This window comes from Gymnogyps californianus, chromosome 3 (genome assembly GCF_018139145.2).
Source record: "Gymnogyps californianus isolate 813 chromosome 3, ASM1813914v2, whole genome shotgun sequence".
In the NCBI taxonomy this organism is placed as follows: Eukaryota; Metazoa; Chordata; class Aves; order Accipitriformes; family Cathartidae; genus Gymnogyps; species Gymnogyps californianus.
In genome coordinates, this window is record NC_059473.1 from 74,540,949 (window position 1) to 74,553,911 (window position 12,963).

Here is a 12,963-nt window from a genome sequence, read left to right on the forward strand (position 1 = left end):
TAAAAAAAAAAAAAAGGGAAGTTGGTAATTAATTCCCTCCCCCTTCATAATCTTGACCAAGACAAATAGAAATGTGATTTTAACAATGGTAGGAAGTGAAACAGCCTAACCTTTCTGCATTTAGCCTGGAAGCTTTTTCAGAGCAGAGACTGTCTCTCGTATATGTTTACACAGTGCCTGGCACAAGCAGGGCTCATATTTAATCTGGGCCTTTTGAGCCCATATCACAATATAAATATTTCCTAATAGTAGTTCTTATGGGAACGAACCTTTGTTTGCCCTGCTGTTCAGAAGCGGTCCCCGGCCGTGCTCCTCCTTCGGGATTCCTTCCCAGCTGGCCACATCACTGTCATCTGCTATTCAATTGCCTTTAATGAAGCAGATTCCTGTGAAAGGAAGCCTGCAGTAAGATCATGGAAAACTTTAAAATGTCCAGTTTCACTTGCAAATGGTGCATTTCTTACATGTATGTTGCTTCACTCAAGTGCTACTGGGAACATCATCTGTTCAGCTCCCTTTTACAGTGTCATTTGAACTTGTGTGGCTTTCCTGAAGAGTTACGCTACGCGTGTTCCTCATTTTATCTTTGTCACAAAAGATAAAGAGTGTATTATTTCTCCTAAAATCCTCAGGAACAATTCAGGACTTCCATCTTCTGCATCTCTACGTGACAGAGCCACGCAGAATGTTTCCAGTGATTGCTTCTTGCAGTTACACCTGGTATGTCTACCATGAAGCATTTAGGAGGAGAGAAACTTCAGAAGTACTATTTTGTTTGTACTTCTATATATCCACAGATTATTAAACTAATGACTATCATAACATGTATGCAATAACAACAAGATGCAAGTCAAAGCCCTAAAGCCTCTTTAGATTAGATTAGATTAGATTAGATTTGCACTGTGGTTTAAATAGAGAACAGTCGGCTTTGAATCTCTCTTCTCTGTTTATTAAAGTTGATGGTCCTATTCTAACAGCACTGGAAAGATATTTTCCCCTTCTTTCTCCCCTTTGGCCCAATTTATAATAACATCAGAAGCTTCATGATCTTGAAATGACAACTTTCCGCATAGGCAACACAAAGGCAAAAAATTCACCAGATAACATAGCATTCAGTGGATATCAATGATCACCAAAAATTACCGGTTTTACATTGAAAATAGCAAACTTTTCTGATGATTTATCCACATGAGCTTTTAAATACATTTCAGCATCATCACTTCAACGTATAGGCTTGGGAAGCAGGGGAAAAGCTAGGCCTGAGGAACCTCCAGGGTGTAAACTCTGGTATGTATAATAACGAGGATAAGTTTCCAGTGGCATTTCATTTTTGCCATTTGTGACGGCAACACGTGAAAGTGCTCCTGTCCGTTTTGCCAGCGTGGTCCTGTGTGTCTTCAGTCTCTTAATTCATGCAAACACAGTCACTTTCTTGTCCTTTTATTGCACACACTCCACTTCGGGTAGATTGCAGGTGGATGCTGCGTGGAAGAATCAAATGTATTTCTCTTATTGTTAGCAACGTTTATGGGGGAATTTTAGAAGCACTTTGTATTGCTTAAATTCCCTCTCATGGATCTCAGTGACAGAAGAGTGAGGCCAAAATGAGTGCTTCGCAAAATTTGTCATCTAATTTAGTATACGTATGACATTGTTTCTCCATGTGAGCACTAACTCGTAAAGTTAGGTGTTAAACAGCAGAATAAAATATTAAAACAGAATTCAAATATACCTGTATAAAACCATCCAGGGAAATGGATTCAGAGTTTTCTTCCTGGATATTTATTAGAAACCAAATACATATGTAGGATATGCAAAAATAGAACCGGGGGAAAAAAATCATGTTCCTTCGTGTGTTCTGAGTATCAGTCCATGATTTCTGCCATTTTGTTTGATTACTGAGATGGAAAATATTTGCTGCCAAGTCTCCTCAGAGGTGCTGTGTCTGGTAAGCTTGCTTTAACAGGCTCCTGAACTGCGATGTAGGGCTTGTGAGTGGCATAATGATTCTTTCCTGAAAAACGTTACCTTCATCGATTTTGGACTCAGTTTCCTCAGCGGTTTTTGAAAGGGGCGTGGCTTTGCACTCTCGTGGAAACAGTGTCTCTTGTAATTAGATTATTGGTTTAAAGACAGAAGGGGGGTACTTTACATCTATGACAGCCTTGCTCCAGAGGGCTAGAAAAAAAGCAGTTTTTTCCTTTAGTTCCTAAAGTTTGGTGAGTTTTTTTCCCTCTCGCTCTCCTTTTGTAAAGGCCCTGCCTATGCAGATCTTCCCTTACTGGTCCAGAAGGGCTCTTTTCCAGCGAGGAGCCTATTAGCAACAGCTCCACAACGGGTTTTGTTTCCTTTGAACAGCAGGTCACCCTTGTAAGCATGGCTTTTGTGTTATCAAATTAATTTAAAATATTCAGGTGGGTCTACATACCAAGTTTCAGAGAGATAACTACTCCAGTATAGGCTAGCAAGTCACTTCTTGCAGCTATTAGAGCTACTCAGCAAGTATGATTTCCCTAACCAATAGATTCATAGGTATTTTATTTTCTTTCTCTTTTTTAGAAACTAAGCTGTGAACTTCAGGAGAGAGAGTCTAGTTTGGACTGTACCTAAAAATAAATCTCTAGTCACTGTGGTCTCCACTAAGAGCAACTATCAAATACTTTATTACCAACAGTATCAGCTGTAGTGCTGGAAAGGACCTCAGAAGGTAGCGTTGCTTGGCTCAAAACAATTCCTCTCCAGCACTCTTCTAGTGCAGGTTATCATGTACAGAGCCACAAGAACTAACCTAAGAATCCTAAGTCCTGCAACATTTACCTACTTGGTGATAACAACACATACACCATCAGCAACGTTTCCCTATATTTGCTCTTCTGAAATTAGAATTGTGTTAGGCACCAAAATAAAAAAAAAAAAAAAAAGAGAAAAAAACCCCCCTTTTAATTGAATAATGGCTTTGACACTTTATCTAAATTCATCATAGCTTTGAGAACTAATATTCCATGTATCTTGTTTGGGTGTTTCTAACTGCAAGTATTAATGTCCTGTTTCACCTAGTATCTTGGTAGTCCTGACAAACATGTCTTCGTATAACAAAGACTGAGGGCAAAGATGTGTAAGTAATACTTGTAACCTTCCTCAAAACTTCAAAACTTTCTGAAAGCATTAACTGAAGTTTTATGTCACCTCTATCAGATAACATTATCCATATCCTAAAAGAGGGGCATTCTGAAGCTGAGTCTCTTGCTTTCGTATAGAAAATATATTCAATAATAAAGCCCAAATTTATATATTCCTAACTCTGTACTTTATTCATGGGGCATCATTTTGGTCACTCATCTGTTTAGTCATAATCATCATCTTGATCCCATTGCTGGCCCTCCTCTGATCTTCCCAATAGGCAATGTTCCCACTTCAGAGCGATCTCAACAGTTGTCTCAGTAAACGCATCATGAAAGACGTTGCTACAGCTTCCCTTTCTAAATCCTCCAACAAGCAACATGCCTTAAAAGCTCACCACCACACTGGCTCCCCAGGGCAAGCTAATACAGAGACTTTCAGTAACCTTCTGCTTCATCATAGCACCACCTCTTACGTTCCTTTATTCAACTAACACGAGGCTGCCTGGCCTGCTTGCCTCTGCCCTGCTGGACTCAGTTGCAATCGCAATAGTTTCCATTCATTGTCAATTAGCTGAGGTCCCCAGAATTGTAAAGAGGACAAATTAACCCCACTGTCTACAGTATGTTATAAACACAATATACTATTTTCACTTGCTGCATACTTCGGGAAGAAAAGTACCTGCTTTATTCTATTCCAGTGACCTGAGCATGGTAAAAAAATTCGCCATAACCTAGAAACAGGATGCTTTCAACTAAGCTACATCATTATGCAAAACACATTTTACCTCGGTCTCTTAAAACCTAACAAACGAACGCTGAAACAAGTCCGCTATCACCAATGATGACCTTTTACTAGTCTTTCACTGTACAAATAGTATAAAGACTGAATTCATGGGACTGATTTTGCAGGAAACCATTAACTGGTATTATAGCTTCAGACTAGAAGGTGTATTATTCTAGATTTTTTTAAAAAGCAATATAAAAGGACTCACAACTTAGAAAAACCCAAACCATCAAAGCAGATGAAAACCTTTGACCTTTATCTAATCATCTGCAAGTGCAGTTCAAGAGTTAGCTGTTTCAAACAGTATAACAAAAAACATTCCTAAAACACAGACAACATCCTCCCTCATAATGAAGGAGTAAAATACTCGTATATGCAACGTTTGCATCAACTACAATCAACAGGAGTTTTTAGGTATGTCAGAAGTTGATACATGAACACTTGATTTGTAGACAGTGGTTGAGTACACAAGCGGGAAGGTGAACGCACTCCAGCCAAAGCCTAGGCTCCATTTCCCTCACCCAGCTTGCCTTTCCCTTTTCTTGCCTTGCTTCCTTGCCTGAAGGCAGTGTCTCTACAATTTCACATTAGTAACTATCAGGACCAGATACAGAACTCGAGTACTTAAGGTCAGACATTGTGATTTGGAGAGTCTGAGATTAAGTTTAGATTTTACCAAGATAGGCATGAAATTTGAAAGGACTTTCACACAACCAAGTTTTGACCTTGAACAAGGAAGACTGTTGCCTCGGTCCAAGTAAACAAACATAAAAGTAGTAAATCTCTAGAGCCCCTAGTCAGGCAAAATTAGATTCCAGCGTAAGTTTTACCTAAAAATACGACACTGTTTCAGCACAACAGAAGTTACCTTGTTCATAGCAATAACAACATTCCGCTTAAAAAGAACCACAGCAATCCACAAGATAGGAAAATCAGCTTGAAATTATACATTTTAAAGTCACATGCATTCCAATTCTGAGAGAATTTGTTGAAATTACAATACTTATTACGATTAGCATTTTCACCGAGGCAACCAATGCAATAAAAAAAAAGATATAAAGCTTTCTCAGTAAGAAGATTAACCATCTCACCAGTCACTAACACCCAGCCCCTTCATTTTCCTTGTACATAAATAAGGACACTCTACAATTGCACAGGAGTGACCACTCAGTCCCTCGGGGACCAAGGGAGGAGGGATGCTCTTGCACAATTTTTTGGCAGGAGGAAGCAGCTCAAAACTCCTCCACTTCCACTATTCCAAGCCCCTTCTGATTCCCTTAAACTGCACAGTGGAAAACTGGTATCACCGAATCTCATCCGACTGCTGGGACCAGAAGAGTAGACCATGCAACTGGTCTTCTTAAGATGTATTTTTGAAATTCTACTGGTGTTAAGACTTCGAAAGAGATTTCAAGTCAAGCCAAGCCATGGAATGATGAAGCCCCAGGCCAGGAGCCCAGCTGCTGGGACAGAAGCAATTCTGCACCCCCAGGAACTGGAAGCGCTTCAGAAAATGCCACCAACTGAGCGAGGAAAGAACATGAAAGTTTGAGGAGAGCAGGTTGGGAAAAATCTGAAAAATAACTTTACTAGTGATTATTTTCTTCATATGTACACATACAGTTTGACAAAGAAAAAAAAAAGAAAGAAGAAATTCAGACTTCTCTTTAAGAATCCTTGGATTTAAATATATATATATTTATTAAAAAGAGACATTGACTCTATGGCCAAGACATCATGCGTCTCAGAACAGGTTTTTACAGCCATGTTATAAAAACCCCTTAGCAAAGCAGTTATGCACTAGACTTCAAACACATGTACTCCAAGAATGACACTGGTGTGGAGGATCTTGTTTTACATCCATTTATTTTTGTCCCTCAGCAATTATAGCATAGTTTCAATACATTTCTAAAGCTATAGAGAAATACCAGGGCAACTAGAGTACATACAAGCCAAAGTTAAAATGGTAGACAGCTGAATTAAAAAAAAAGAAAAAAGAAAAAAACAAAAAAAAGTACGCATTCAGCAGGAAATCTACTATACTTCATTGAGTTTAGGCTTTGTTCTTTAGGGAACAAGGTGCTAACGTGCCATTTTCTCATAAAATGAATCATAATTGCTTCCAAAGAGTTTCTGCTGAAAATTTAGGTGGAAGCAAGTAAGTGTAACACTAAACTTTCTCCTATAAACTTAGAAGCAACACTTTCTTGAATCAATTTCCACCCTCCAAATACCACTGCTGCTTTTCTTGCATGAACCCACTGTTTTATTAAGGCATAATATGCCCTGAGCAATATGCTGGAAATTAGCCAAAAAGCCTAACAATTAAAGGCAAGCACCAAGTGATTATTTTTATAGACAAATTTTGAAATCTGTTTTGTAACTCACCTGTACTTGGGAGTAGCACTTGAGGAAAAAAAGAAAATATTGCTTTTAATTACTTTGAGCAGACTGGCAGTGTTAATTCCCCCTTTGTCCCTCCAGGCTGAAGTTTTCAAGCTAATCGTCTAGGTACGTAAGTAGGACCAGCATACCAAGACGTAAGTGGGACGTCTGTTCAAGAGCTTAATTTTTAAGCAACTCAGTGTGAAAATTTCAATGCCCCACCCTAAGCAATTCAAATTAAATCTTATTTTCCTCAAGAGGCAAGACTCTCATACGCTGGATACCTCTGGTCTTAAAAGCAAGATGGAGCCTGGACAGGAGAATTGTTCACTGTACATGCTCAGACTGCCTTCCAGTTTTCTTTTTAAAGCCAGAAAAGCCTATAAATTACCTGGTGCACTGCCCAATTTCTCTAAAAGATGCACAGTATTACAGAGTCCAGGATCTAGGAAGGTAGTTTTCAAAGCTAGTGCTAACAGCACACGTGACTTTCTCTATACAAATTTAGGCAATACTGGCTAGTCCCTTTAAGCTACCAGAGTATCCATAAAAGAAAGACAACCAAATTATACATTTTATTCACATTTATTTTTCGCTTTTAGTGTGCTCACAGAAAATTAGAACACCTTAAGCAGGAGTTTAATAGCAATTTTTGTAAGCAAAGTTACATTCCATCTCTAAGTCAAATTGGTCAAAGCTTCTCCAGTATTTACAAAAACATGATAGACAAGATGCTACACAAAAAAACCATTGCATCTGAAGAGTTTTCCTTTATTTTCAAAGACAACTGGAAAAGAAAGCATTGTCTGCTGTAATCAAAAACATACCACAGTATAAACAGTAACCATTCCACTTATCACAGCTTGGTTGAGTTTAAAATTTGTGTTTAAAAGGTCCAAGATGACTGCAGTTTTACAAAAATGGGCAGGGTGGAAAGAGTTGCAAACTTCATGTGCTTCTGGATATCAAGATTTGTTTTTTTTATACAATAGTCACAGTTAAAAACACCCTGCTGGTAATACATAATTACACTTTATTAAGGTCATAAACCAGCAATAAACAATAAAGCCTATACAACTTGTATTTCTACTTAATCACTGACTGATACAGCTAACATGAGATAAGTGAAAAGTTCCTATGGTTTAAATGAATTCCTAAGACTATGATCTCTTTATCTGGGTATTGATTTTTATTTTTTTTTTCCTTTTTCCTTTCCTTCTTAATCAAGACTTGTAGTGTTGTAAACCTTATAGAACATCTGCCTCACAAAATACATCGTAATAACTTTCTTTTAAAAAAAAGACTAACCCCTTACATCATTTCTGGCGGGGCACGCTCCCAGCAAGGGCTGCGTGCCCCGGGTTCCCCACTGCGGCCCCTGTCACTTCATTTGATATCCCTTATTGACCCACCCATCTCCTTCATATATGGGCATGTCCATAGACCGATCGGGAAAAGTTTTATAATATGAAGAGAGTTGCAAAGTATGAAAAAAAAACAAAAACCAAAACCAAAAAACCCGAACCAACCAAAACAAAACATTAATACTGATGAAAAAAAAAAAATCAAAACAAAACAAAAAAAACCAAAATATAGAGGGTGGGAGAGGAGGGCGGAGGGGGGCCCCCTCCGCCCGTTGGAATGGCGGCAACACACAACGATTTGAGATGGGAGCTGCGGGGGGAGAGAAAAAAAGAAACGAGACATCTTTTAAATCAATCCCTGGTTGTAGACAAGTTCTCCGAGACCAGTACCTGGCACCACTCCAACAAACAAACAGGGGGGAAGAAAAGTCCGTCGGCGAGGGGCGGCGGCGGCGCTTACTCCGCCGACTCGGCGGCGGGTCCCTCCGGACTGCTCTCGGAGGGGGGCTCCTGCCGCGCCGGCGCCGGCTCCTCCGCGGGGGCCGCCTCCTGATCGCCGCTGCCCGCCTCGCTCGTGGCGGCGCCGGCGCCCGCCGCCTCCTCCGCCGCCTTCGCCTTCCCCTCCGCCGCCTGCTGCTGCTGCGGCGGCGGCTGCTGCTGCTCCTCCGCCGCCGCCGCCGCGGCCTCTTCTCCCGCCGCCTTCTCGGGGGCGGCTTCGTCCGATTTGGCCTCCTGCGAGTCCCCCACCTCCTCCTTCGCCGCCTCGGCGCTGCCGGCGGCGGCCGCGCAGGCCTCCTCGGCGGCGGCCTTGCCCTCCTCGCTGCCCGCCGCCTCGGGGGCCGCCGCCTCCTCCTTCCCGCCCTCCGCCGCGGCGGCGGCGCCGCCCTCGCTCTCGGCCCCCTCGCCGGCCTCCTTCTTGTTCTTCTTGAAGGAGAAGCCGCTGAGCTTAAAGGACTTCTTGAAGGAAAAGCGCTTCTTTTTTTTTTTCGGGGTCTCGCTGCTGGACGAGGGGGTCGCGCCCTCCTCAGTCTTGGGGGAGGACTCGCCCTCCGCCGGGGAGGCCGGCTCGGTGCTCTCCGCCTCGGCCGCCTCCTTCTCGGAGGCGGGCTCCGACGAGGCCGCCTCCTCCTTGCCCGTCTCCTCGGCGGGCGCGCTGCCGTTGGCCTGCACCTCCTCCTTGCCCGCCTCCGCCGCCGCGGGGGAGGCGTCGCCGTTCACCTTCACGTGGCCGTTCTCCTGCAAGACAGCAACGGGCGTTACCGGCGGCGCCGAGACGGTGGGGGGACACGGGGCGCCGCCGCCGCCGCCCTCCCCGCCCAGCGGGCTTTCCTCGCCCGCTTTCTGCTTCATGCGGTTTCAACCCCCCGGGCGCTCCGCCGCCCCTCGCCGGCCGGGCCGGGCCGCGGCGGGCGCCCCCAGCGGCGGCCGGAACGGGCGGCGGCCGCCAGAGGGCGCCGCGGCTCCACGCAGCGGCAGCGGCGCCGCGCACCCCCGCCCCCGGCGCGCCCCGTCCAGCCGCGGCGGCGGCGCGGGGCGGGGAAGGCTAACAAAGCTCACCCGGCCCCGGCCCCCCGCCCGCCGCTGCCCCTCTCCGCCCGGGCGGTGCGGCGAGGCGCCCCCGCCCTCTCCCCCCCCCCCGCCCCACCGCGCCGGATTTGCATCTTTCAGGCGCCCGGAGCGCGGCTGGCTGCCCCGGGCGGCAGCTGCGGGGGCGGCGGGGGGTGTCCGCCCGCAACGCCGCTGCTGCTGCGCGGGGCAGCGGGGGCATGGGCAGCCGGCTCACGCGTGTGTGTGTGTGTGGGGGGGTGACAGAAAGCCGTGCCCCGCGGCTGCCGACCCCCCCGGCGGGGCTGCCGCGTACGGGGCGGGCGGCGCAGCCCCCTGCCCCGCGCTCCCGCCCGAGGGGGGCTGCCCGCCGCCGCGCTCCCGCCGAGCCCCGAGCCCTCAGCCCGGCGGCTCCGGCCCCCGCGACGATACAGCCATCCTGCTGCCGCGAGAGGCGTTTCGCGCTAGTCGCCGAGCGTCTTCGGGAGAAGGAGGTTAAGCGGGCAGAAAAGCCAAGCGGTGTAAGATCCTTCCGTTTACGAGCCATTGGGACGCTTCACCATAATACACGAGGGATTGGGGGGGGGGGGGGGAAGGGAAAAAGATGTACCCCCTCCCTCCCACGCAGGAAAGATAAAGGAACGAATCATTCAAAGCCGAGCCCGTTTAAAAAAAAAGAAAAAAAAAAAGAAATTATTCCTTTGCCTCGAGTTGCAAAGATAAAAGGATCGACCGTATTCTCCATTGAATGTGCCACTGGGGCATCAAAGGAAGAAGAATTAAACAGGATGCGAAAGAGAGTCCGTCGAAGTTGGCTTAAAAAAAGGAGTAGGTTTAATATTTTTTTAATTTTTTTTTGTTTTTTACCTGTCCATTCGCCTTGGATGGAGACGCAGCCACTGCTTCCCCAGGTTTCTCGGCGGAGGCTTCGCCCTTTGCGGCGGTCTTGGAGAACTGGGCACCCATGCTGTCTTATTCAACAAAGAAACTCAACAGATCCAAAAGGAGGGGAAACAAAGAGCGTTGGGTTGGTATAAATACTGGGCGACCAGCAGCAGCAGCAACACACACACACACCAGAGGAGAAAAAAAAAGAGAAGAGAGAACAGAACCGATTATAATGCACTCCTTTTAAAAAATTTAAAGTTGAAGAGATCAAAAAGCAGCAGCACAGGAGGGAGGGGAAAAAAAGGGAGGAAAAAGTCGAGGAAAAAAAAAAAGGAGCCCAAGTTTAGTAAAAAGAAGTAATAAAAAATCCCAGATTTGTAGCCGTACTGTAGACAAGGAGAAAATGGAGAAATCTCCCTGGTTGCTAATAAGATGCGGAGTCCAACGCCCAAGTGCACAGATGAATGGGCTTCCCGAGCGGTGACGGCAGCCCTCCGCCCGGCGCCGGCCAATCGCCGCCTCGCCACACAAAGGGGGGCGGGGCCTGGCCGCCCGGCGAACAATGGAGCCGCGATGGCAGCGGTTTGAAATCAGCCCCCGGCCGATAATGAATGTGCCGCTCCGGCGCGGCGCGGGCGGGCGCGCGGAGCTCCGCGCCGGGGAGCGAACAAAACACCCCGATAAAGCGGGGCGGGCGGGCAGGGACAATGGTGCGAGGGGCGTGCGGATGAGTGTGAGTGCGAGTGCGAGTGTGAGTCCGTCCCGGCCCCGCCGCCCGCCCCCACCCGCTGCCGCCGTGAGAGAGCAACAGATAGTGTGTGCGAGCCCGGGGCGGGGGGAGAGGGAAGGAGGGGATTTGCTGCTTGCTTCCCCCCTCCCCCCCCCTTTGCTTTTTTTCTTTTCTTCCCTGGGTTTAATTGGTCGCGATTGTTAAATCGCCCCCAATTTGGAAGGTATTTGGACCACGTAGATCGGGTTTCGCCAAACGAGATCACGAGTCGAAATTAGTAGGTCTGTAGGCCAGATGTTGCAAACGCTAAAGCAGCGGCGGCAGGAGCCGCTGCCGAAGCAGAAACGGACCCCTCCCCCATAGAGATATTGGCTTGGAATAAAATGTTTTGTGATTAGCCTACGGCTCTGATTAAATTCTGCTGTCTGATTATTCCTGATTTCTGTTTTTAAAGTATTTTTTCGGGCGGTGACCCATTTCAAGATTGCATTTCCATGCACTCAAGCAGTGGGCGAAGCGACATTATCAGGGAAACATTTGCGCTTTCCCAAACCCCAGCCCCGAGTGTGTATTTACGTTGAATTTAAACCCTCGAATAAGATGTAACCCGAAACTAATGCATGCGAATTAACGGTGATCTCGAGCGCTTAGCAGCGATGGGGTGGGTGAAATATCACGGATCTGATTGATTTCCTTTCTCGGGGGAGGGGGCGGCGTGTGCGGGGAGCCGGACGGCTCCCTCCGCGCTGCGATGCGGGAAAGGCTGGCCCAGCCCCCCCCCCCCCCCCCCCCCCCCCCCCCCCCCCCCCCGATACCACCACCCCCTTTTAAGGAGCAGAAACGAGCGTCAGAACGATCGTTTCCCAAACTCGGGTAATCTCCTCCAAACGCCTCTTGTTTATAAACAAGGATGTTAAAATTATGCGGATAATGAAGGGCTGCGGAGCGGGAAGGCTCGGCCCAACCGCCCACCTTCCTCTCCCCGCGGATTACCCAGGGCTGGCGGGGCCGGTGGGCTTTGTGCGGCCGCCGCTGCCTTTCGGTAACCCCGGCGAGGGCAGCCGGTTATTTTCAACGGGTCAAGGGAATATTTCGTTTCGTGGGGCAAAAGGGGCATTTGGTTGTTTTGGGGGGGAGGGGGGGGCAGGATGGAGCCTCTCCCTCCCCCCCTGCCGCATTTCACGCACGGCTCCCCCGCCGCCGAGAGCCGCCGCTGCCCGCCGCTCCCTTTGTCTCGGCCGCCGCCGCCCGCCCCGCCGAGCCCGGCGCAGCGGCCTCCCGCTCCCCCGCGGGGCTGTCTTCCCCCCCCCCCCCCCGCCTCCGCGGCCGCGCACCCCGCGCCGGCAACACCCGCACCCCCCGGGGCCGGCGCGGGGGCGGCCGCTAGCCCCGCCGGGGTGAACGCCCACGGCGGGGCGGGGGTGCCGGTGCCGCCGCCGCCGCCGCGCCCCGGGGCTCCCTCGGTGGGGCCGCGCCGCCGGGCGGTTTCCCTGGCGACGGCCGGGGGGCGGCGGGGGCTCCTTGGCGGGGCCGGGAGCGGGGCGGGGGCGGCCCTGCCCTGATCGCCCCGGCGTCACCTGCGGCCGCCGGCACCGCCGCTGCGGGGCTTGGGCAGGGCTCGGCGGGACCGGGGCCGGGGGCCGCGGTGGCGGGAGCCGCTCTCCGGGGGTCCCTCGCCTGCCGCCCCCCCCCCCCCCCGGGCGTGCGTGGGGGAGTGGTGTACGGCAGAGGGCACCGGCGGCAGAAGGGGATGGAGAGAGCTGCAGAGGGCTCACCTTGCGGCGTGACGGCAACGCGACCGTGGGGCACGGACAGCCGGACAGCTTCCTTCTTCGTGATCCTCCTCCGCTTCCCGAGGGGACTCCACGCGTAGTGCTTTCTCTGCTCCTTTTAATCTGGATATTAAGCAGATCGTGATTTTGTTGCTGTTGGGTTTGGAGGTTTTTTTACACGGGTTGATATAACAGATCACTTGAGAAGACCTGCTGGAAGACAATGACTTCACAATGAGTATCAAAAGTCATCTGTCCACCTTGCACGGGTATATGCAATTTCACCTGCATGGGCATATGCAGTTTTACTTACCACCGTAGCTACATCTGAGTTTCAGAGTAGTCTCACTAAAAAATTTCTCAGAGTGACTGT

General features: G+C 48.8%; 1 protein-coding gene across 1 annotated transcript; it reads right to left on the minus strand.

The window, feature by feature from the left end:
* Nucleotides 1-7,917: 7,917 nt before the first annotated feature.
* MARCKS (myristoylated alanine rich protein kinase C substrate) lies at nucleotides 7,918-10,581 on the minus strand. The gene is made up of 3 exons (XM_050894828.1): nucleotides 10,476-10,581; nucleotides 10,068-10,240; nucleotides 7,918-8,891 (listed from the first exon to the last, which is right to left on the minus strand). Exons 2-3 carry the CDS (start codon nucleotides 10,164-10,166, stop codon nucleotides 8,112-8,114), a joined length of 879 nt encoding a protein of 292 aa, XP_050750785.1. The 5' UTR covers nucleotides 10,167-10,240; nucleotides 10,476-10,581; the 3' UTR covers nucleotides 7,918-8,111.
* Between the last annotated feature and the right edge of the window lie 2,382 nt (nucleotides 10,582-12,963).